The 25,121-nt window shown below is 44.5% G+C and overlaps 1 protein-coding gene across 2 annotated transcripts; it reads left to right on the top strand.

The window, feature by feature from the left end:
* Positions 1 to 743: 743 nt before the first annotated feature.
* ANKRD42 (ankyrin repeat domain 42) lies at positions 744 to 24,941 on the top strand. 2 transcript variants are annotated; one of them, XM_006273926.2, is made up of 12 exons: positions 744 to 799; positions 4,593 to 4,756; positions 6,792 to 6,899; positions 8,700 to 8,819; positions 9,821 to 9,956; positions 12,425 to 12,625; positions 13,315 to 13,440; positions 16,608 to 16,713; positions 17,495 to 17,664; positions 18,125 to 18,251; positions 20,107 to 20,251; positions 24,634 to 24,941. In XM_006273926.2, exons 1-12 carry the CDS (start codon positions 787 to 789, stop codon positions 24,724 to 24,726), a joined length of 1,509 nt encoding a protein of 502 aa, XP_006273988.1. In that variant the 5' UTR covers positions 744 to 786; the 3' UTR covers positions 24,727 to 24,941. The 2 variants fall into 2 exon arrangements, with proteins under 2 accessions (XP_006273988.1, XP_019349120.1); XM_019493575.2 differs by lacking the exon at positions 744 to 799 and adding an exon at positions 1,896 to 2,196.
* The last annotated feature ends 180 nt before the right edge of the window (positions 24,942 to 25,121 follow it).

The raw sequence follows: 25,121 nt of genomic DNA, 5'->3' as shown, positions 1-25,121 counted from the left end.
GTAGGCCAGTTTGGACAGGGATGTTCCTGCCTCAGTCAGGGGCTAGATGACCTCTGGAGGTCTGCTCCTGCCCCTCTTCTCCATGATTTCTACCGTGGTTCCAGGTTTAGAACAGCCCTGCTGCCCTGCCAGCCTCTCGTGGTGCTTCAACCGCAGCTGCCGCATGCCTTCGGGTGCCCAGCTCGCGTGTCATGACCCAGGAGTAGATCACAAGAATAGATCAAAACTTTAAAAGTGGGAGTCTCCTTTGAAGGAGAGAAACCTGGGAAGCAGAGGTGGTGTTTCCTGTGCAGGCTGGTGGCTGGCAGAGCTCCAGCCTGCCAGGGGCTGCTTGGTGGGGCAGGGGGCATGCCTGCCCCACCTGGGGGCTTGGGGCAGTGGACCATGAGTGAAGGGCACTGGGTCAGGACTGGCCACTGCTGTCTACAGAAACAGGGTTGAGAACCACTGCAACACAAATACTACAACCGGGTCTGCCAGAGATGAACCAGCCCCTGAGAGAGGAAGAGGAGAGGCAGCTAGGGGGAGGGAAGTGTGTGTGTGTGTGTGTGTGTGTGTGTGTGTGTGTGTGTACACAGATGCAGACAGATGCCTATACGCATACAGACGTGTGTACACCCCCCCAATCCATAGCCACACGTGCCCGCATGCCGCGCGCGGCGGTGTACCGTACACACGTGCCCGTGGAACGCGCCACGCTCTCGCCCCGCCCCTCCCCCGCTGCCGGAAGCGCGTCCCGTGGCCATAGCAACCCGGCAGCCGCAGCAAGAGGAAGGCCCCGCCGGCATGGCGCCGCCCGGTGAGACCCTCCCCCCTGTCCCTCCCTCATCCCCGCCTCCCGCGGGAGCCTCAGGGATCAGCACTGCGGGAGCAGAGCGGCGGGGGAGCGCCTGCGTCACCCCGCACTCAGCGCGCGTCATCCAGCAGTGCCGTGACGTCAGCGCGCGTGACGACACCGCCCGGCCTCGCTACTGGGGGGGGGTGCACCTTCTCGAGCTGCTCCCTCCCTCGGGTTGGGTTTTGAATGATAAGCAGGGGGCCTGGTTTTCTCTGATTTAAAAATAAATAAATAAATAAAAATCACCAATTTTCAATAACCCCAAATCCACATTTTTTTCTGTGATTACAATGAAACCCCACTAATATAGATCTAGAGAGATTATCTAGATTGTATTAGTGGGGCTTCATTGTAACCAGGGGAAAATGTGGATCTGTATTAGCGGTGTTTTATTATACTAGTGGTGTTATATAGATGTATATTTCGTATATTAGTGGTGTTGATATATAGATAATGTAATATATTATCTATAAATTTAGTATATCAGCGGTGTTATATTGGTATATACTAGTGGGGTTTCATTTTAATCATGGAAAAATGTGCATAGATGTATATTAGATATATATTTAGTATATTAGTGGTGTTATATAGATATATATTGGTGGGGTTTCATTTTAATCACAGAAAAATGTGGATATATATTAGCAGTGTTTTATTACACTAGTGTTATATAGAGGTGTATTAGATATATATTTAGTATATTAATGGTGTTATATAGATATACAGATAATATATATTATCTATATATTTAGTATATTAGTAGTGTTATATAGGTATTAGTGGTGTTTCATTTTAATCATGGAAAAATGTGGATATAGGTGTTTTATTATACTAGTGATGTTACATTATATAGATATATATTATATGGATAATATAATATATATTTAGTATATTAGTAGTGTTATATAGATATGTATTAGTGGTGTTTATTTTAATCACAAAAAATGTACATTATATATATATTAGTGGTCTTTTATTATACTAGTATAGTATTATCTATATATTATATAGATAATATAATATACTATATTAGATATATATTTGGTATATTAGTGGTGTTATAGAGATGTATATTAGTGGCATTTCATTTTAATAAGGGAAAAATGTGGATTTGGGGTTACATTTTTTTAAACCAAAAATTGGGGATTTTTTCAGTCCACTAAAACCAGGATCCCTGATTTATAAGGATGAAACGGACTGAACCGGCCGGCCAGCCCAGCCCCATTCCAGCTGTTCCTGCATCACAGGGATGGGGATGAACCCACCACTCATTTCAGCTCTTCCTTTCTATATTTTGAATCCCTTATTGAAGCTGTTACCTACATGGGATGTTGTTTTCACCCCGTTTGTTCCTCCAGGTGAACAGCTGCTTTTTAAGGAAGAGAAATGGGTGGCTGTGCTCTGCCCCAGGGGCTGCCTCGGTGCTGTCGCTGGGGAGCTCAGGGCAATGTGAGCCCCTCTGTCCCAGCCCCAGCGCAGGGAGGCAGGAAGGAAGTACGGAGGTCCTTAGTGTGTGGACAGCCTTGCAGAGCAGGGATCTCCAGATAGTAGCGATTATAAAAAGTTACTATAAAGACTTTGTAGGGGGTCAGGATGCCACATTCACCAGGTTTGCCAACTCTCGCTGTGCATTTTTTCTGGTGGAAAGGATGATTTTAATCCAAACTCGCTGCATTAGTCAGTGCACTAACATTCCTGTTTAACATAATGGGCCAAATTGTCAGCTGAGGTAAATCAGTGTAGTTCCTCTGAAGCCTGTTGGCTCGCTTGATATAGTGAGACACACTATGGGGGAAATTCTGCCTTTTCAACACTGCCTTTCTAAATAAATACCCAACAACTAACCAATCAACCCAAAAAAAACAACACCCCCCTTTACATTCCTTTGGATCATGGATACATAGGTTCATAGATGTAGGGTTGGAAGGGACCTGAGCAGATCATCAAGCCTGACCCCCTGCCCTGGGCAGGAATGAATACTGGGCTTATATGACCCCTGGTAAGTTTAAGCTCATATGACCCCAGCTAGGTAATTATCAAGCCTCCTTTTAAAGACCCCTGAGGTAGGAGCCAGCACCACTTCCCTTGGAAGCTGGTTCCACATCCTGGTCACCCTGACAGTGAAGTCGTACCTCCTGATGTCTAGCCTGAACCTACTCTCAATCAACGTGTAGCCATTGTTGCTTGTTACTCTGGGAGGTGCTTGGGGGAACAGGGTCTCACCCAATCCCCGCTGATCCCCCCTGGTAAGTTTATAGACGGCCACCAGATCCCCTCTCAGCCTTCTCTTCTGAAGGCTGAACAGGTTCAGGTCCTGTAGCCTCTCCTTGTAGGGTCTGCCCTGCTGCTGCCGATCATGCTAGTGGCCCTCCTCTGGACCCTCTCCATGCTGTCCACATCCCTCCTGAAGTGCGGTGCCCAATAGTACTCCAACTGTGGCCTGACCAGTGTCACATACAGGGGGAGGATCACCTCCTTGGACCTGCTTATGATGCATCTGTGGATACATGACAAGGTGCGGTTAGCCTTCCTGACTGCGTCCTCACATTGGCGGCCGATGTTCATTTTAGAATTGATAATGACTCCAAGATTTCTTTCTGCCACCGTGCTTTTGAGAAGGGAGTTCCCCAGCCTGTAGGTATGCTGCTGGTTCCTACTGCCCAAGTGCAGCACCCTGCACTTGTCAGTATTGAATCCCATCCTATTTTCATTCGCCCACCCCTGTAACTTGTTCAGGTCCAGTTGTATCCTGTCCCTCCCTTCTAGCATGCCAACCTCACCCCAAATCTTGGTGTTGTCAGCGAATTTGAACAAGGTGCTTTTCACCCCCTCGTCCAAGTTGCTAATAAAGAAATTGAACAGTGCGGGCCCGAGGACCAAGCCCTGAGGGACTCAGCTGCCCACATCTCTCCAGGTCGAATATGACCCATCCACCGCCACTCTCTGGGTGCGGCCCCCTAGCCAATTTGCGAGCCATCTGACTGTGTAGGCATCGATGCCACAGTCACCTAGCTTTTTAATGAGAATGGGGTGGGAGACAGTGTCAAAGGCCTTCCTGAAGTCCAGAAAGACTACATCCACTGTGACAGCTGCGTCCAAGGATTTTGTGACCTGATAGTAGAAGGCAACCAGGTTGGTCTGACAGGACCTGCCCCTAATGAAACCGTGCTGGTTGCCTTTGAGCATCATCCCTCCTGCTGGTCCTTCACAGATGTGCTCCTGGATAATTTTCTCAAAAAGTTTCCCCAGGACTGAAGTAAGACTAACCGGCCTATAGTTGCCTGGGTCCTCCCTCCTCCCTTTTTTGAAAATGGGGACCACGTTGGCCTTCTAGTCTTCTGGCACCTGGCCAGAGCACCACGAGTGCTCGTAAAGCCATGCTGGTGGCCCTGCAATGATCCCTACCAATTCCCTCAGCACCCCGGGGTGGAGAGCATCTGGACCTGCTGATTTGAACACGTCCAGCCCCTCCAGAAGTTCCCTAACTCAGTCCTCCCTGACCCTAGACCTGGCGGAGTCTTCGTTACTTCCATAGGGACCTTGGCTGAAATCAGGCCCAATCGGATGGCCAGCGTTCTGAAAAATACCATCAATATGGTCAGGATAAGATACTGATTTTTACATTGATCCTTACTACTGCAAAAGGTCAGACCCAAGATAGGTTCTGCACGTCAGCTTCCTCTGATTCAGTCCATATTTCAAATCCCCACAGTGTCGTTCAAGTGGCTAATGGCCTTTTGTTATTTTTCAATAGCTGTCAAGAAGAAGCAAAATTATGCTAGCATACATGAGGCAGTGAAAACCGGTGACGTAGAGCAGCTTGCATCAATGGTAAAAAGTGGAACCAACATTAATGAAGTGGATTTAGTCCATAAATTTACACCTTTGCACTGTGCGGCACACTCTGGAAGTCTGGAGGTAAAATCTTTTCTTAGATCTGGCCTGCAACAAGGTTCTTGTAGATCAGTGTAATCTTTCTTAGATTAGGAGAGAGACCGAACCCAACATTGCAACTTCATACTGTTTGAGCTAAAAAATAATCTGTCTTTTTATTATTTAATGACTTCAGCAAAAAGAGGATAGGAATTGATAGTGATGAGTGTACAGTTTAACATACAGCATATTATACAATGTAGAAATCAAAAGGATTTCCAAGCCCTATGCATGTCACACATTCAGTGTTGCAAGATTTTACAAACTATATGACTTTTTTCTAACCTCAGCATTATAACGTCACAGCTTCCCTGTATTCCTCAAGCAGCCCTGTTCTTATTAACCCTGTTTTGTCCTCCTCTTCACTCAGCAAGGGCCTGGTGAAATGTTTGAGATTTGTACTGTGTTCTAATGAGCAACAAATCTGGGCTATATTGAAACAAGAGGCGGGTAAATTGAAAAGACACTGATTCAGATACAGCAGTTGTGTTTACCCTCTAGCCTGAGGGACAGATCTGGTTTGTGAGGGTATGTCATCTGCCCACAGGGCTTCCCCACAGGTCTGGAAATTTAACAGTGGGGGAGCAGTGGCAGCCTTGCTGCCTCTCTGCTGCCAAATTTCTGGACCTTTTGGCAGTCCCCAGGCACTAGGTTGCACCAGTGTTGTGGAGTCACTGCAACTGGATCCAGTGCATGGAATCAGGTGGGTGTGCAGTGGATCCGGTGCATGAGGCCAGACCAGCATCACATCTCTGGACTGACCCCTTACACTAACCTCATGCTTGGTCCAGCCCACAAACCAACATTGTGCCACTCATCCAGTTCAGGGGGCCAAAAGGTCGAGCACCATTGCAGTAGCATGTATCCTGCCACCCATCCCATCCCATCCCATCCCATCCCATCCCTCCATATCAATGGAATGTGAGTTTGAATGCATCAGGCAATTGCAGCTTCCAGATCCTCCTATAGGGAGATGGTATCAGCATGAGAGGACTCTAGCCATTTAAATTTGTATAGGTTTCAATCAAACCTTTTTGCAGTTACCCAGAAATACTTGCCAGTTGCTGCAATAAGTGCTATGAAATGAAAATCTAGCTTGCCATATTTTGAACAAGCTGCAGTGTTCTGCTGTAGCAATCTAACCAGGAAGTAATAAACACCTGGATAAACATGCCAACTTTTATGTCCCAAAGGCAAGGAAGCAAACTTCTTACTAATTGCAGGTATTAAGCACGCATCTGCTGTTAGCTCATGTAGAAGCTGTCAGAAAGATAACAGGACAACTCCATTGTGAACTTTAGAAACATTTCCCATATGGCCTAGTTCTCTAACTTCTTCCTTTTTTCCCTAATAATTCCTACACTCGGGTTATGTTTGAGTTGAGTCTCATTTAGCCAAGCCTCACCAATGCCTCATTCATTCATGGGGACAGTGGAGGAACCAGTGCTAGACTAGGAAAAATCTCTGCTCTAGAAAATGTAGTACATTTAGCAAAGGGAGTTTTAACAAATGCTTAAGTTTTCTCTGAACATTGCATGGGAGCTGCAGGAAGTAGTCCTCAACCTCAGTACATTTTTAAAAGTGATGCTTGGTCTTGAGGGGGCAGGATAAGTGAAGGGGATCCAGGAAACCTAACAAATTAAAGGCCAATAAAGGTTAATCTTTTTTTTTTTTCTCATGATAAACATCAGAATTGAAGAGAAGGATTTTTAATATTTCCTCTATTTTTAATATACTTTCCACTTTTAATAGGAGAAAAAATATAAACGCCTTACGAACTACTTTGTAGGTTGTTGCAGAATTTCCTGAGCAGATGAAGGCATGAAGCTGCATAGTTCATCTGTAGGTTCCTACTGGATCTGTTCTACTACAGAAATAGTCCCTTCAGGATATTCTGTTAATACTGTTAATCAGTCAGTAAGTTGTTATGAAAATAGCATTTTAATTGCATATCAGCTCCATGACAACATCCTATATTTAAGATAGACGTGAATGCCTTTGACTTTGTTTTGGTTGGTAGTGTCTTCACTGGCTGCTCTGGCATGGAGCTAATATAACAGATACAACTATCAGAGGCTGGACAGCAGCTCACCTTGCCGCTATCAGAGGCCAAGATGCTTGCATGCAAGTAAGTATAGTTGTCTGTCATCAACCAAAAGTCAATACAGCAGGTTGTCTGCTGCTGTAATGGCCACAGGTCCATTGTGGGGGGATCATCTATGACATTTTACAGGAGCTGAGGGTGTGCTCCAGTGGTCTGAAAACAAAAGCCACCATGAGTGGGATTTGCATGAAGGATCAGGATGCCAAGTTGACATCCAGGTCCGTTACGTAGCTTGATAGTTGCAGCTTACTCTTCAGAATTGTAGGTATGTACAATTAACAAACGGGAGGCATTTTATCTCTGCTTTAATTATTGTTAATTATAGGTATTCTGGTATGGCTTGTAATGTCAGTCATGGACCAGGACCCATTGTTCAAGGCCCTGTGCAAACGCAGAATGTAAGGATGATCCTCACTCCAGAAAACTTAAAATCTAAGTTAAAGACAAGAAGCAACAAGTGGGTACAACCTAGACAGATGGAGGAACACACTATACTGATTATAGTGTGGAAGAGTTTATTGATGCTTTTTTAAGTTCTCCTTCCTTCTTCAGAAATATACCTTTAAAGTAATCCTCCTAGGCAACTCTTTCTTTTTAATATTGTAAAGTGAATTTTAAATTTTTGCATTTCTTTTAAGCTTTAGGCAGGGTGGCAATTCACCTTATAGACTAACTAAATCAGAGACACATAAGCTTTTGTGAGTTTGAGCTCACTTCATCAGATGCTGTGAAAGGACATAGTTGGATTTCTGATTTAGTTAGTCTGTGGATAGGAAAAGATGTTGCATTTGTCCCTGGACAAGTTGTGTTATACACATAGACTTTTTGTCTATTGCTTTGAAGCTTATGTATTTTCTTGGGTTTTGCATCGCCTTAAGAAACTATTTTGTATTCCTTTGTAGCTTGACATAAGTGCTCGACCTTTCTGTGCTGCATGTGTGAGAGAATGGGTGAGAGCATGTTTGTGGAAAAGAAAAACATCAGCTGACGACTGGCTGAAGAATGCAGACAGAAAACTGAAACAAGAAGAATCTGGCCCAGAACAGCGAGAGAACAACGGGAATTGACCTTCAAGGAAGAACACAGTGATAACACAGCAATAACACAGTGATAACAGAGGACTGGGTGAATTGACAAGACTATAAAAGATGGGGCGAGACGTATCAATTTTGGGTCTTGTTCTGCATGTCATCCTGGAGCACTGGTTCTTCTGATGAGATGGACTGGCAGGAGCCCAGCTCCTACTTGTGATCAACTTGGCTGGCCCCTAAGTTGATCCGAGCACTGATAAGACTGGTAACGTATACCAGTGGAGAACAGAAATTGGGGTACGAATGTGGTGTGTATGTGTGCATTAAGCACTTAATCAATAAATGCGGCATTTGCCTTATTCTCCTTCATAAGATCTCACTTGTGATTTGAACGATTGGCAATTTGTGTAACAGTTGTGCCTGTGTTTGTCCCAGAACAGAAATATCCTGGGATTGGTGCATGCACATCTGGCCCTTCTCATCAGAGTTTAGTGAGTGGCTGAATTCACTGCTGCTTTTCTGCCATTGATTCAGTTATGCAATCCTGGGACAGTGGTTCAGATGCACTTTGTGATGTCCTGGGATAAACTTAGCACATCTTATCCTGTGAACCTTTTTAGAATTTATCCCAGGACAATGGACATGGACATCTGAATCATCACATTTGGTCATGGGATAAAAATGGTTTAATCCTGAGACAAATACTAGGCCTGTTTGTAATCTGTAAAGTGCATCTCAACCTGGCCTTGTGTCTGACTTCAGACTAACATGGCTAACTGCTCTCTGCTTTTAGGCTTTAGTTATAAATGGAGCAAATCTAGAAGCTCAAGATGACAAAGGACGTACTCCATCACACCTAGCTGCAGCTCATGGTCAGTCGTACACATTACAGACGATTCTCCGGAATGGCGTGGTAAGGCAATTTTATCTCTCAAGAGGAACTTTTAATCTTGAGACAGTGTAGACTTCAATTATATCATCAGAGCTTCGTAGAACAGAACCAAATTCTGGGATCCTTTGCAAACAAAATTCCTGTTAATTTTTTTAATGGATTTGGGATTGTAAGGTTTGATCTATAGTTTAGCAGTTGTTTGTGAGAGTTTATTTTAGCTTAAGGTCTAGTTATTAATTGTGAGACATAACAAAAGTTCTCAGAGAATTTTAAGAGAATCAATGGATGGTGGTATCACTAGAGGGAGATCAGAAGTTTGATGATAAAAAATCTTTTTCAATTGTAGAAAATTTTAGCTTTAAAATACAGATGTAAGCACCAACATATAGTGAGCAACAAAAACATGGCCAGAACATTCCTAGTATGTATGTTTATGCATGAATTATTGAAATAAATAAAACACTTATGAAGAAGGATGTCTGTCCTCCAGCGGGAATTATGTTCATAGTAGCATCATTATTTCAATCAAATAAAGAAGTTATGTATTATTTTTCCTGGCTCTTTTGGTTTGGTTTAAATTAGGTTTGTCCAACTGGTGGTCCTTGGGTTGCATGTAGGGTTAAAACCTGCAGCCCCCAGGCTCTCTCTATCCACCACTCCTCTCATCACTCCAGGTGCTCCCCATCTCTTCCCTGGCTTTCACTCCCTGTCCCCAGCCCACAGGGTGGAGCAAGGCATGGCAACTCAGGTCGGTGTAGACCCTGCAGCCAAGGAAGTAAGGGGGGCTGCTCATTCACATGGTGCTGGGGGAGCTTGCAGCCAGAGAGGTGAGGGGTCCATGGCCTCTGCTGGTGAAGCCTCTGTGTTGTATGGTCTCTGGCCATTAAGTTGGACAGCCCTGATTTAAATAATTAAGACAGTATGAATACCTAGTTTCTATTCCAGAGTTAATCTGGGTTGTACAAGTTCTTCCACTGACACATGAACAAACTAAGTGAATGAACCTACTCCTTTTATTCTAGGATGCTAATGTTTCAGATAAGAATGATTGGAAGCCAATTCATTATGCTGCTTTTCATGGCCGCTTGGGTTGTTTGCAGCTTCTTGTCAGATGGGGAGCTAGTATAGATGACGTGGATGACAATGGAAATCTTCCAGGTACATCAGGGAAATACTGTGTTGCCCTGACATTTGGGTTTCAGTTGCTATATTATGTGATTGTTTAGCAAATGACAAGTAGTAACATTTGCTGGCTGATTCCACATAATTGCCACAGTTCTGTAATTTTGTAAGGGAAAGAGACACTTATGTTATCTACAACACTCTTGTGTGGTTAACATTGGAAAATGCTGACTTACAATGGTAAATCTTGCATCTATACTAGATGTACCCTGAGACATGTTTTCATTCACATGTGAGATATATGTTGGGCAATTTTAACAGTAGGGGGTGTTACCAGCCCCACCTATAATATAACAATTAATATCTAACATAAATAACATGTATGTTCAGTGCCTGTGGTATTTCAGCTTCAGCTTCACCTTGGGTAGGTCTATAATTCCTTGGGTGAAATCCACTTTCTATCAAAGTCGAAGGCAAAACTCCTGTTGACTTCAGTGCATTCAGGATTTCATCCCCTTGAATTCCAGCCTTATGCAGCAGTGCATTTCTGGCACTGGAAGGCCCTGCTGTGGGGCCAATATCTGTGACTATCTAGAGCAGTGGCTCTTAAAAGCTATGGACTTGAAGCACCCCTCACTGGACTTGAGGCACCCCTCCATAATTTCTGTGAATTGGGTAGCACCCAATTTCAAAAACTAATTTATATGTTACAATGCTTGTCTCCTTGCAGAGGGCTAGGCAGTGGGGGTAGGGGATCAACCAGGCAGGGACAAGCTTGAGCCTCTGCTTATATGCTTATCTCTTCACACCTCACAGTACCCTTCAAAGGATCTGGAGGCACCCCAGGGTGTCATGGCAGCCTGGTTAAGAATCACTGATCTAGAGTTTTCCTGGACGGGGAGACTGTGGGCAGTTTCTTACTTATATGAAGTACATTAGTGCTACTTGCTCTGGTTGTATCTAGCTATTAAAAGGATAATGGAATTCTTAATGGGAGAGAAACTAATTATCTTTCCAGTAATGTACAACAAAATATTCCATCTTTTTGCCAGTAGTATATGAACCAAATTATGCAGAGTATTTTCATGGAATTACATTACCTAATTAATACGTATGTATTTGACACAGTCCCTCATCCACATTTCCCACTCATGGGAATAGCAAATACTACTGTTTATAAAGCAATGAACATATGTATTGTACCTCTGTAGTTCATTTCATTATGAATCGCTGAACGTTTCAAACATTAAACACCTAAGCTTCACAGTATCCTGAAATATAGGTAAAGTAACGTTTCAGTTACCTTACCTTTATGGGTAGACCATAGTAGTTTCACATAGCAATAATTCATGACCTTTTAGGAGAGAAAACAAGCAGAAATTCTGTATACAGTGAAACTCAGGGAAAGCTGAGAAGCAAAGGATGATGACTTACCTCTTTCAGATGTCTGCTCATCCGCAGGTCTCGGAGGGCTCTTCTACGTGCAACGCTGCTGTGCAGTAACTGGAGTTACTGGGCAGTGGGTGTGTCTACATGAGACGCTTACAGTGCATTAACCTAATAACACTGCAGTAGTGTGGCGGTTAAAAACCATGCTAATGGCCTACTACACAGTGTTATTAGGCTAATGAGCAGTAAGCATTACAAAATAACCATGCACTGGTGCTCCTGCACAGTAACTCTAGTTACCGCACATTTAGTTAGTACTTTATTATACAAGTACTAAACTAATAGCACAGTAATTAAGGAGCATTAATGAATGTGTAGACATAGCCAGTAGCATCGGCGAACATCTTTAGGTGTCACTGTGCAGTAGTGTATTAACACTGTCCGTGCTGTGACATGCTACTCTGCAGTATTTTCCAGCTATAGTGCAGCCTGCATCTTGTGTGGATGCGCCCAGAGTACAGTACAAAAGAGTGTGAATGTCATTATCCCCCTTATGTAGATGGGAAACTGAGGCATGGACGGGTGAAGTGATTTGCTCAAGGTTGTACAGCAGAGGTGAAGCTGGAGCTGAGGTCCCCAGACTTCTGGCCTATCCATGCTGCCTCCATCTGATCTGGAGTTTGGCTGGGACAGTGAAGTTGGGCTCGTACTTTTACACAAATCTGTTAAGGGATCTTGAAAAACCACAGATGATAAAGGCTTAAATTAATGTTCATCCAAAAGACTGCACCCCCAACAGTGCATGGTCCATCATGGGGCCCAACCTTGTGAAGAGGGAATGATGGCAGAATTTGTTTAGCAGAGATCTACTGTTTCTGTCCATCCTATACCCAGCCCTTTTTTGTTTCCCATATGCTTCATCTCCAAACTCGGCACTGAGCAGGAAGTAAACACTCCCATGTCCAGTCCGCCTGCTCTTTCTGCTGTGGTATACAGCTAGAAGGCCTAGCAGAGAGGAGCTGGATTTGGGGATGTGGCGGGCTTTGAATTTAGCTGGGTGTTCCTTAGTTAGTTATGCTCAGCTTTAATATGCGTCGTCTTTGCTTTTGTAACAGCTCATTTGGCAGCAATGGAGGGCCACCTGCATTGCTTTAAGTTCTTGGTTAGTAAAATGGCCAGCGTGGCTCACGCATTGAAGGCCAGGAATGACCATGGGGAGACCCCAAAGGATTTGGCCCAGAGGTTCTACAAGGATAATATTGTAGAGTACATTGACAGCGTGGAGCAAGAGCGAGACCATCCGTTTGGTCAGGAAGGTGAGCAGAAACCCGAACAGCATCTGAAATACAAACTTTTGCAGGAGAAACAGCAACAGTGGCACAGTAACTGTGTAGAAGTAACTGAAGCAGATATGGGAAAGTGACTCACTTTAAAGTGGTAGCGTAGGGCTGTAGAATAGAGGCTGTCAGACTGCCTTGTTGTTATGCTGAAGACCAGACCTGCTTGATTTTTCAAACAGTTGTTCTTTATCTAGTACTCTGGGGGTGGTATAACTCATGTCTGCTACCAAGAAAAATGAAACTGGCTCTATGGATAATTATTTGCAGCAAGAAAAAATAAAATATATTATATTGCAACTAGAACCATTGAGTGGAAAATAAGCAGAAGGCTTTATTTTCCAACATTATTAGGCCATTCAGTTTAAAACAAAGGCATATTTATTACTTCAGAATTATGAAGTGAATCTCTCTGCAACTATAACATGCCTACAGCCAGCAACCAGGGCATATTTAGTGAAGCCTGTGTTGAATAATGCTCTGTTCTGCAGCTGTATTTTAACTGATTAAAGATTCATTAACTGCACTACCAACAAGAAGTGTGGATTTCCCATGCATGAGTTATTACTGAGAGAGAAAAACTGACAGGCAAGTGAAAAGTAGCTTCTTTGTGTATTTAGTGGAATCACTGTCCTTCACTTGGAAATGTCTCTGTTACATTTGTTTAGATTTAGCTTTCCCAGCTCATGTTGCTGCCTTCAAAGGGGACCTGGTGACACTTAAAAGATTAGTGGAAAGTGGAATAATCAATATTAATGAGCGAGATGATAAGGGATCCACTGTTATGCACAAAGGTCAGTAATTATGATTAGGGTTTCAGCTTGTTATTGCTTGTTATTGACTTGTTTACTTCCTTATTTAAGTAGCTGCTCATCCAATAAGCTTCACGAAACACCGCTTCTTATTTTCCTGAGGGCTTCAAAGGGCAGCCAGCACTGAACGTACAGCTGGAAATACCTATTTGCTGGTGCATATGTATAAGTGGTGGTGCATATGTGTAATTGCTCTTAAACTAAAGTAACCAAGTTAAAGTACAAAAGAAAGTGTATTTACTTCCTTATTATACTTTTTTACATCATCAGTGCAGAAATATGCCTTACAGTGAATTGTTGCTTCATTTTCTAAGCATTTAGGGACCATGGTGATGTACATTATAGACAACCAAAATATAGTACACCATGAAAGGTAGTGATGCAGCCACTCAGGAGGGTCTAATGCAGAATTATGGGGAAATATTTTGGACCACCGCTGTTGCATTTTTGCGATATACCACAGGGCCAGGGTAATTCTTGTCTGGTCCAGGTTCATTCAGGTATAGTACTTCCATGTTAGCTTGCGTGCACTATACCCTCCTGGAACTAGAGGGAGGCACAAAACAGGCTGATGGCTCTATATGAGACAGAAGGCAGAGGAGAGTTGCACCTTATAGACTAAGTAAATTATTGTTATACAGAACATTGATAAGGTGGTTCCACAGTTTCTCAGATGGAGTGAAGCACAGCTTGTTAGCATAGGCCGTGTGGTATGCAGAACAGTGTGGATTATTCATGTTGAGTCCCTTGAGTATGATATTCATTTGCTTGTATCTGGTCAGGAAGAAGATATCTGAGTGAACCTGAGCAGGTTTCTTGTGTAGATTGATTGCAGTCCACTTCGTTTGGCTGAGCATGGTGCCATCCCTGAGCAGAGAGGTAGTTAGTCTGTAAGGTGCAAATTTATCTTGCCTTCTGCCTGACTTCAGACTAAGCTAACTACCACTCTGTAGCAGACAAGCCTGCCAGACTGCACAAATCAGCTCTGATTCAGCCAACCGTGAGTCGTCTGCTGGCTGCTAGCAGGACTAGTCTTGTTTTTATATATAAACATATGCTTAAGTTGTTTATTGATACAGTGCCTTATTCTGCAACTACCTTTTCCTTTCTTTGTCTTCCCCTAATTTTTCTGTAGGAGTCATAAAATGTCACTTCTGAAAAAAATGAATCTTTTTTATATTTTGTAGGAATCGCATTCCAGTTTTACCGTTTTCACATTTATAATTCTACAGCCTGATCAGTCACTAAGGCAAATACTTTTCTCCCATGTATGCATTAAAGAAATCCCAGCTGCTTGAATCAGACCCCTTTCCAACATTGTTAGTTATGAATCAGATACAGGTTTCCCTCATGGTGGACATGTGTTCCTGAAAAATGAGACATAACTCAAATTTGCATAAAGGAAACTCACTTTACAATGTAACAAATAGGGATATGTTCCAAGATCTCGACTGTACTGACCTCTGGACCCATTTCTACCACTTTTACAAGACAATTTTGGTACTCGCCAAGAGCAGACAGTACACACAAGTACAGGGTGGTGCTGAATGTTACCATAACGGGGACGGCAACTACAGAAACACACGTTGCAGACAATGAGCGAGGAGCACAGATCCACACAGGAGACTATATTTTGTATTTTGGTGTGCGTCACTCCCACAATGCACCACACAAAGCAGCTGACTGCCGGCTTCCACCACACTGATCGCATAAGAGTGAATTTACCTTGCATATAACGATTTTTTGGTATAAAAAGGGTCATTGCTTAAGAGTGAATTTGCACATACAGAACCTGCATAAATCAAGGGAAACCTGTACCCTGCTTCTGGTATTATGTGATATGTGGAAAGCCCAACGAGAGAGATCCCCTTGCTGAATGAGTAGTAGGGAACCCTGCAAACCTCATCTCCATCCATTCTAATGCCAGGACTAAAAGCAGGAGCAAGAGAAACCATGAGGGGCTTTATCATCTGTAGTCAAGTGCCTAAATCAGTAAGGCAAGAAGCAGATTTAGTCTATGCAGAAGATAGGCAGTAGGTCATAGCTGGTCTTATCGTGGCAAGGATTTGGACTAGATGACCTATGGAGGTCCCTTCCAGCCCTACTTCTCTATGAGTCTATGATTGTGAGAAGACAGGAAAAGAGCTCTCGCAAGCTATTACCGGAAAAAAGAAAAAAATTCTGTGACTTAACTCTCTCTCCCTAGAAGCCCACCACTTAGATAAAATGAACATTTATATGGTATGTGTGATTTGTTGTCTTTTTGAGGGCCATCCTAGTAGTGTAAAGTATTTTCTCTGTCTTCCCTGAGGAGGACTGTATTTGTCAAGCAAGTGTGTGTATAGATTGTAGAGGAACAGTGTCTTAATTGTACTGATACGAATTTCATCGTTGCCTCTCACTCAGACCTGTCCTGTCATTCTGGAGCATATCATAGATGTTCAGCAATCTGTGATACTGCACAGCAAGGGCCAGGAGATAGTCCTGGAGTTCTCTCCTCAACAACTGAACCTCTTGTCCATTCAGTTCTCGTCATCATGATGCTGAATGGATTGTTTTAGGGATTTGCAGTCAAGGTATCCATAGTAGTGACTACAACTGACAACAAACTTGGAGAGATCCAATAGTGAGGATGAAATGGTTCAGCAAGTGAGGGACATGTTTTAGCAACGTACTGTCAAGAAGCATTCTCAAACTGAGATGGATAGATATAGGGTAAGATCTTTCTTGTTAACATAAATAGAGATATCCCAGGTTACAGGAGCTGAAGAATTGGCCCATAACATTCATTTGACATAAAACAGGATATGATGACAATATATAAAAGCTCTCCTTCCCTGCTACCAGTGTACTGAGCTTGTTCTGGGAGGTATTTTTGTCTTGGGATCTTGGTGCTCAGTCTTCACAAGCTTTCAACCCTTGTTAAGGGGGGCTGGGTTGGTGTGGGTGCCAAGGCACCAGGTTGGCAGCCCAGAGGTTGAAAGTTTGAGTCCATAGCAGAAGTGTTTGTGGTGCAGCCTGATCAGTATTCCAGCAAAATCTGAGGTTTCTGCTAAATACCTTGTCCTAAGGACCTGAAAAGGGAAGGAAAAGGCATTTAAGGTTAACAAGTGTATAGGACTGACTTTGATACATGCTCTCTCCATCAGCTGCTGGGCAAGGACACATAAACTGCTTACAATGGATGATTGAAATGGGAGCTGACTGTCACATTACAAATGAAGCTGGAGAGACACCAAAGGATGTAGCCAGGAGGTAGATGTCCATGTGCCTTTGTTTCAACTGGTTTGTAAAGGGCAAGACTCCAGACTCTGCTTTTATACCAGCAGAATGCTGTGGATTTCAGTGGAGTTACTCCTGATTGCCACTGATGCAAGCAAGAGCAGATTCAGGTCCATTAATTCAGACTTCGGGGTAATAGTTGTTTGGCTGTAATGCTTTACCTCCCAAGAGGGGCTTTATTGAAAGTATTTAAATAATAAAGGCAAATTATTGTGACTGGAGGTGAGGGGAACTGTGTGAGCTGTGTACATGGCAAACAGTAAAAGAAGAGAATTATGCAACCGTGAGAAGAAAGAGAACACTATGAGGAGATATACTTCAGGCATACATAATAATGCATGCTGAAGGTGGCCAGCAGGCAGCATTTCTGTTTACTGTTAAGTATATCACACGTGTTTATTTGATTGAATTAAGAGGCAAAATAAATGTAAAGTCTCTAAAAAGAAAGAAACTTTTGCACAACTTCCTAAACTGTAGAACTGTCTTCTATAGTTATCACCGAGGCAGAAATTAAGTCTTCAGAAAGCCAAAAGAAGCATCTTAGCGCCCCTAGAGATCTAGGCTCTCCTGTGTACCAAAAGCCCCAAACTAACTACTACTGAAGTAAGTGGGAGAGGGAAGAGAACCTGGGAGGCACTTCCATCTCCCATGTAATCAAGTGTATGTGTTTTACTTGGCAGTGAAACATGGGCTGCTTTTTGTAGAGGAGCTCAGGATATTGCAGTGGATACTAACTATTGACTGTGCCATGCAGGTTCGCTCAGCTGGCAGCTGTGGAACTTTTGACCCAGGTAACAGGAGACAACTCGGATGAAGAATTAGATATCAATGACGTAAGGTTTTTTGATAGACATGGTGTGGAAGGGAGCACAGATAGCAAAGAAGATTTAACCCTAGATAAAGTCAACAAAAGAGATGCACGCAGTAAGTAAGCTCTTTCTCAGCTCTGTCTTTTTCTGAAAGGGTGGGGAGGAATAATCATCTCAGGAGAAAAATATATTTAGCCACATAATTTCAGTCAAGTCTGCAGAATTCTTCATCATATGAGGTGTCAGGAACCAGGGACTCTGTGCCAAGGAGCTTTGAACAGTGAGCATCCTGTGGAAACCAGACCATTTTTGATGCATGGAAACTAGAACAGAGGATAACTGGGAGATTACTTTAGTCCATATGTAGGAAGCTGGCACAGGATTGTCCGTTATAGATTATTTTTGAGGGATATGTCAGATATAATTGTATAACAACCAAGAACTAGACCTAGGTTACTTCCTCTGGGAGACTGTTCCACAATCCATTGGCAGGAGATGGCTCCCAGCACTCACAAGACCCAGTAGCTTCATGCACAGAAGCTCGTTAGCTACTCACACAATTGTCTGTCTTGCAGTAAGAGCCTATCAAAAGACTGAAGAACTTAAGCAACTTCTAGAAATTGCCTGCAGCAACTACAAACAGCTGGGGGGAATAACTGAAGAGGAGAGAGTGAAGAAGAAAGAAGAAAGGGAGGCTGACAAGTAAGCTTCCCTCAACTGTGATACTTGTGCGCTTCTTTCCTTCCAAGTCTCTTCAAAGGTGTTCAAGTATTTGGTACTTATTTAGGCATTATGTTTTAAATGCAGTATGTATGTATGGTCAAGAAGCTATCAGATGAGAAATCAGTTGAGCTTCTGTAATGTTTGCCTAGTTCCTCAGTGTTTCATTAGGGACTTCTGCAGAAATGTTCCCTTGCAGAAATGGTTGAGGTGGTTGGACATCCCACCTGCAGAAGTTTGTCGGGAGTGTACAGGAAATGTCACACTATCCTGCTGAGACTTTGGACTCCTAAATAGTGGTGCCACTTTTTGCAGGCCTCCTTCTGGTTCTCTACTGTTCTCTGAGTCTCTGCCTGTCCCCACCTGGAGATTTTGGCATCCCCAAACCAATGCTTCTTGTCAGTCACTGTGTGGGTGGAGCTGTAATATTGAGGACTTACAGTATAGGAGCAGGGAGGTGTGTGCAAGGGTATTGCAGAATTTAGATAAGGAAATCACTTATTTCCTGATTTTTTCAAAGGCGCTGAGCAGCTCCACGTTACTGGACTTCAGTGGGAACTGTGGACACTCCACAACCCAGACACTGCTCTCTTAAAAGTGCCCTCTGGAAAATGGCGATAACATTCATCTGCCTCACAGGGTGCTGTGAAAGGCAGTAACGCTTGTCATGGCTCACTTTAGACTGGTGGCCAATAGACAAAGCATTCTGCAATTATCTCCCTGGGTTCGTTATTCTTAATATCAGTGAAGATGGCGTTTTGGGCACCTGCAAGCTCATCTGGATTTGATCTTTCTTCCTGGCTTAAATTCTCAGGGCAGGGCATATGCCCTCCTTTTGTGACTGTGCTGGTTCATACTGGTGCATGTGAGATCACATTTCAGTTTGTGATGCTAGAGAGGTGGTTGCAGTAGGAATAATTGGAAGACGAAATCTGAATGACATTTAAACTGCTAATCTCCAGGATTCACTGATCGCTTAGGGGACCTTGTGTTGCTGAGTATCATATGCTGCTGCGGCTTCATGCAAACTATAGTTCATTTTTTTAAATTTTCATTTCTGGGTAATCCCATAGTTTTAGACTTCAGAAACAGTTTAAAGCATCCACCTTCTTGAATATACACAACCTGCCACCCTACATCCTATCAGTGAAGGGACCAATCTATATGATTTCACCATTTCACACTCTCCCCTTGGTCCTGCAGGTATTTTTGATGTCCTGAGAATTAGGACCAGGAGGTAAACTTGTCTTTTGGTCAGTGTGTGGGATTACATTGCCCTCTAGTGGCTGGCCAGCATCTAAAACAGTCTGTTTTACCAGAGCTAACACTTAAGCGTTATTGTTTGTTTTGCAGCCAAATGTTCTGAACCAGTTACGGTCCACATGCGGGGTGTAGCTGGTAGCTGCAATGTCTCTATGTGCGCTCACGCGGCGTGTTGTAGTAGCAGAGAGCCTCTTTGTCCTTTCTGCTCCCATTGCAGATACTAATTGCAGCCGCTGTGCAGCAAGGACAGTCTGTGGCAAACATGGATCCCTGTTGGATCAGAAAGCATACTACCCTTGCAATCTTCCCTCATTCAGCATGCTAATGATGCTTAAATAGCTACTGAACTATGGTGAGGTGTGGGCCACAGACTTCCTGTGCTTACAAGGACAGTGGCAGCAGATGCTGGTGTTATGCCTTACTCCGTTCTGGAGCAGTAGTACAGGCACAGCTAAACTTATGCCCCAACTGGCCTCCATGAGCTGTTTTGCCCCTGCAGCAGCAGGATTGGACCTAGACTTTCTTCTTGGATCACCACAGGGCAGTGGTTTAACAAACACTGTGCTTTTGGCAGGATGGTGAGAGAGCTGGAGGCCCAGCTGGAGTACGAGCGGGTGCGTCGAGAGAAGCTGGAGAGCCAGCTGGATGATTGTCGAGCAGAGATCGCTCGCCTCAAGGAGTGCCTGGGGAAGGTGCCGGTCTCGCCCCTGCCCACCAGGGTGAGTGCTGCATTTTGTCCTGTGCCTTCTCAGCACTGCTTTGGAGAATGTGTGAAAAGGGAATGTGAAAAGTTTGGGGGCAGAACACTGTTACCCTGCTAAGACATATGAGAGTTAGGCCATTTTGGGGCATCTAAGTCATCCAGTAGCATCCAGTTTTGCCTGTGGTAATAGCCTAATGGCTTACATAGCTATCACTCTGTCTTAGTGCACTGTGAGCCCCCAAACTTTTCATGTTCCCTTGTGTTCCCGTTGCCCAGGACCTGGGACACCCAGGTGCTAGACTCACTGCTGAGGAAATTTGAACTTTGATCTCCCACATCACAGCCTGCCAACCTGATCATTATACCATGGGACTGAGGCTACCTTTCTATTAAGTTTAGGCCACTGGGTAGCTGAGAAGGAAACATCCTGGGTGCTGGCAGAAAATCAGCAAGAGGATGCCTTCCTGTGGCTCAGGATGGTGAATGCAGCCCTGATATGAGCCCTTATTTCATTATACAGCATGGAGTCATTGGGAAAACTTCACAGCCTGTGGGCAGAGAGCAGGCTTCTTCACAGGGTGCTCCCCCTGGCTATAATTCCCTCCCAGCGAGGCTAGAAGGGATGCCCAGACTGCACCATTTTAAAGCCTTTTAGTGGCAGTCCTGATCCCAGGGCTTCTTCAGGAAGGAAAGGCTTCTCGGAAAGACCTGACTCTGAATCCCTCACAGAGAAGAGCATATGCTGGTGTTGGACTGAGGGAAGGAAAGCCTGGGGAGCTGCTTATAGTGAACCTCAAGGTCTTGGACTTTCAGGCAATAAGAGAACTCAAATGCCGTGCAAGTACAAGATACAGCAATGACGCTATGTACAATACTCAGCATTTTCCATTCCTTTGTTACTACCTCACCTGCCTTGTGGGACACTGGATGTATCTGTGCACTGTCAAATCTCCTGAAAGGACACTTCTGTGACACCTCTTCCTACAGACCCTGGAGCAGGCGCACTAATGACTGGGGACCGATCAGTTTTAGGTCACTCTGTGCACTGCAGGCCAGATTCCCCTCACACTTGCATTGATTTAATTCCATTGGGCCAGATCCTGCTCCCTGTTACTAAAATACACTCCAGATTGGTGTCATGACTTGGTAAAATGAACAAACAGCCTTGGGAGCAGGGGCCAGGACCCAGGGCAGTGCCTGCCATCCTGAGCCACAGAGTTAAGGTCTTCCTATTTGCTTTCATTCTGACCCTGGACTCTCCCTCTTGACTGTGCTGTCGGCCAGCTTGAAGAAGAGCAGGGTGGAAGGCTACAGCATAGGAGATGTGGATTCAGGCCCCCTGATGTTAAAGAGGGGATGTTGTCTATATCCTGATGAAGTGCTCTGAGCATGAGGTGATCTATGGAAGGAGATAAGGATTATCCTTAAACTGCCACATAGAGGCCCAGCTGGTAGGACAGATGTCCTACTAAGACACATTTGCTTTCTCCGCTCCAAGGGAACTAGGAGCCCAGAGCAGGCAGGCTGAAGTGAATGGGAGTCATGTGCCTCCTGGGTCCATCTGTGGAGGTGTCCTAAGTGCTGCCCATTGACATAAATATGCAGTTCTGCAGAGAGCAGTAGGAGATACACAAGCGCCCATTGGAAGTGCCTACACAGGCAGAATGGGATACCTCTTGGTTTTGGGTTGTGTACATCAGGCACTTGTTAGCAGCTGCACATTAAATCCCAAATGGGCAAAATAGGATTTATCCCTCTGTGATCCAGAGCCGGCATCTCCAAAGAGCAGCCTCCAACTGCTGCATATAATGAAGCTGGAAGAGGAGGAGTCTCTGATGCACGTCAGAGGCGGCTCTCCCTGGCCGCCAGGCAGGTGCACACCCACTACTTTGCTGGTAGCAGCAGCGAGAGGCTAGGACCAAAACCCCTCGCGCTGAGCTGGGGACTGCAAACCATCAGCTTGCCTTGCCTGGTACCCCAATTCTGACCAAGCTGTTCTGATTACTTCAGAAAGTGTTACAGAGCCAACAACTCACCCCAGCCCATAGCGGACATGTGTACAGAAGTCATGGCACAGCAGACAGAATCCTCCTCTGGCTACGTTGTGCCCAGGCTGTGTCTGACGGCTTAATTGCACTGTCCGCATGCAAACGTGAACGGCAGCAGTAAGCCTCCTGCTGCCATCTGCTGGCCTCCGGCTACAACTGCCTCCTGATGGCACTTCAGAGTGGCATGGCACGAGGCGCCCTGGAGCTCCTGCCTGAATACAGGTGCAAGGTGCCTGGGAGTGGACCCTTTGTTTCTCCATAGGCAGCAGTGTAGGCTGCAAGACGCACCCATAACTAGGGGCAGCTCACAGCATCTCCTACCCCTCTTGGTTCTTGACAAGGGTTTGGATGGCAGGGTTTTTTCTCCTCTACCTGAGGGCATTTGATCATGCCCTCCTATGCACAGTTGCTTCCTCCTTTCTTTCTCTCTCTCCCCTGCTGCTTCCATGTCTCTCCCATACTCTGGGCTCTTTTCTCTCCCTGTCCCAGGACTGCCCTTTGATGGGCTATGTAGCCACTGCTGTGTGCCTACTGCTCCCCTGCCCATTTGGTACTGGAAAGCCCTGAAATGAACCCACCTCCTGCTTCCACAGCACAGTCCTGGGGCACTGGCCAGACATCCTTGGAGTCTTGTAAGCCTGTGACTCTTGGACTCATACCATTGCAGCCTCTTATCAGTTGTAATTGGGCTGTTTCAAGCAGGGAAGATAAAACGTGGCCCACGGATGCAGGTTTACTGTCATGTGCCCTTCTGAATTAATATGGCTGCTGAGAGAAGGTCTTTGATGGCTCCTCAGCACTGCCCCATGAAAGGCCTCTGCTTGTTCTGACCCCTTCATTGGTGAGGCTGTGACCTTTCCCCTTTGGGATTTCAGAGCTCTGCTCGTTTGTTAAACCAGTGGGGGATTTCAGAGTTGAGAGACTGGCTTTAAAAGTGAGACAAGATTGTCAATGATAAGCCAAAGTGACAGCTGGATTGCTATTGCCATGGCACTGACAATGTGTCCTGCAGCCTTCCAGGTACCTCGCAGCAGGGGAAGCTTCAAATCAACCAAAATCAAAAGTTCATTTCACTTAACAGCACTGCACTTTCTTACGTCAACAGGTCTTCAGCCTTGTATCGAAACAAATGCTGAGGGCTGGAAGGTGAGCACAGGAGCTGTAGATGTATCTACCCCAGAAAGGCACCACTTTTTTCCCTCCAGACAAGCAGGCAGCTCTAATCAGTTGCCCTTAAGGGGGTGAGAGAGGTTCTGGTTGGACCTAGGGAGCGTTGCTGGGAGAAGGGATGGTGCTACCCAGATTACAGGTAACCTTTCAAGTTGGCTACTGATAAAAGAGGCAGACCTTTCATTTACTTGCACTTCGAAACACAAAAACATTTAACCCAAAGGCTACCTGACTACCTGTGACAGCACAACAGCTTTTTATGTATACCACCTAGGGAGACGAGAGGTGGGTGGCATGTAGATTGGCAGCAGGTCTCTTGAATTTGCTGAGTTTTCCAAATTTCTCTTCAGCTCATACCCCTATTTCTAGATGGCTTATTCTAAATCTTCTAATGCACGCTCTCTGATGGCCTCTTTATTTCACTGAACCAGATCTCTTGTGAGTTTGCACAGTGTCATTTAGTTGGGAAAGTAAAAGGGAGGGTTTCTTATCTTTTCTTTCCCCATTGTGAAAGGCTTGTTGTTAAACACTGACCTGTTTCTTTTTTTACCTTAGCTTATGGCAAGGCTGTTTTGTTTTTACAAGTGATCTAAGACTCTTTAACAAAAATATATCGGTTATAGCAAAATAGCATCTAATACATGTGGTTACCTCAATCGTTGATATTAATATTGTAAGACACAGGTATGATACAGTGTATTTGTATTATTTATTGTATGGTGTTCTCATACAAATGTCTTCTTTCAGTCTTTGTACTCTGTTTAATTGGATCTCATTACTAGTTTCGCTGGACATGTTAATTGCTTTACTTTGCTGACCAAGCTGAAAAGGTTCGTGCTATGGTCACTCAGAAACAGGCATTGGGACCTTCTGCTTAGCTACTCTTCTGCAGCTTGACCTAGGCCCCTTGAAAATGGCCAAGGCTGGTAACTATAGGAAGCGAACAGAAGAGAAATGAGACAAGGATCCATTTCATGCCCATTTTTTTCCCAGCTGTAGGCTCAGGAATTGGGATAGTTAATTTACCGTCTTAGCTATTGTATTTCTTAAGCATTTCGTCTTTTATGTTTAACACAATATTTTGCAACTGAAAGTTTGTGTGATTTAACCCCCTCCTTTGTAACGAAAGCAGGTTGAGACACACAGCTGCATTGTAATGGCTTGTATGTCCTTGTTGCAGGAAATAGAGGCTCCTTCTGACTTGGGTAAAGAGAAAAAGAAGGTGAAGAAGCCACTCAGCAGCCCCGGAGGTGTGTTTGTGAGACGATGCTGAGGTGTGCGTGGAAAGCAGCATTCATCTCGTTCATCTCGGGAGCGTGGCAGGCAATTAGGAAGAGGTGTTCACAAGGGAATGCCATTGTCTTGTAGAACCCTTAGGGCAAGCCCCCAGTAGAGTATGGTGAGCTGAACCCGTGCCAAACAGCAGGGTTTGTACTCCAGTCCTCTCTCAGAGTAAGCTCCTTGCAATAAACGCATCCTAATACATCAGTAGGGGGAATGGAAGTCTTTTTTTTGTACTATCCTGGCACTGGGCAAGGTGCAACATTTTGTGGGACTACTGGTATAATAAGCCTGTAGCCTAACACTGGGTGCGTCTATGTGAGATGTTTACTGTGCATTAGACTAATTGAATCAAATGGCAGGGAAGCAGTAGGGGGGCAGGCAAGG

This window comes from Alligator mississippiensis, chromosome 1 (assembly GCF_030867095.1).
Source record: "Alligator mississippiensis isolate rAllMis1 chromosome 1, rAllMis1, whole genome shotgun sequence".
Taxonomy (NCBI): Eukaryota; Metazoa; Chordata; order Crocodylia; family Alligatoridae; genus Alligator; species Alligator mississippiensis.
The sequence above is the reverse complement of the archived record's forward strand: the minus strand, read 5'-3'. Positions and strand labels throughout refer to the sequence as shown.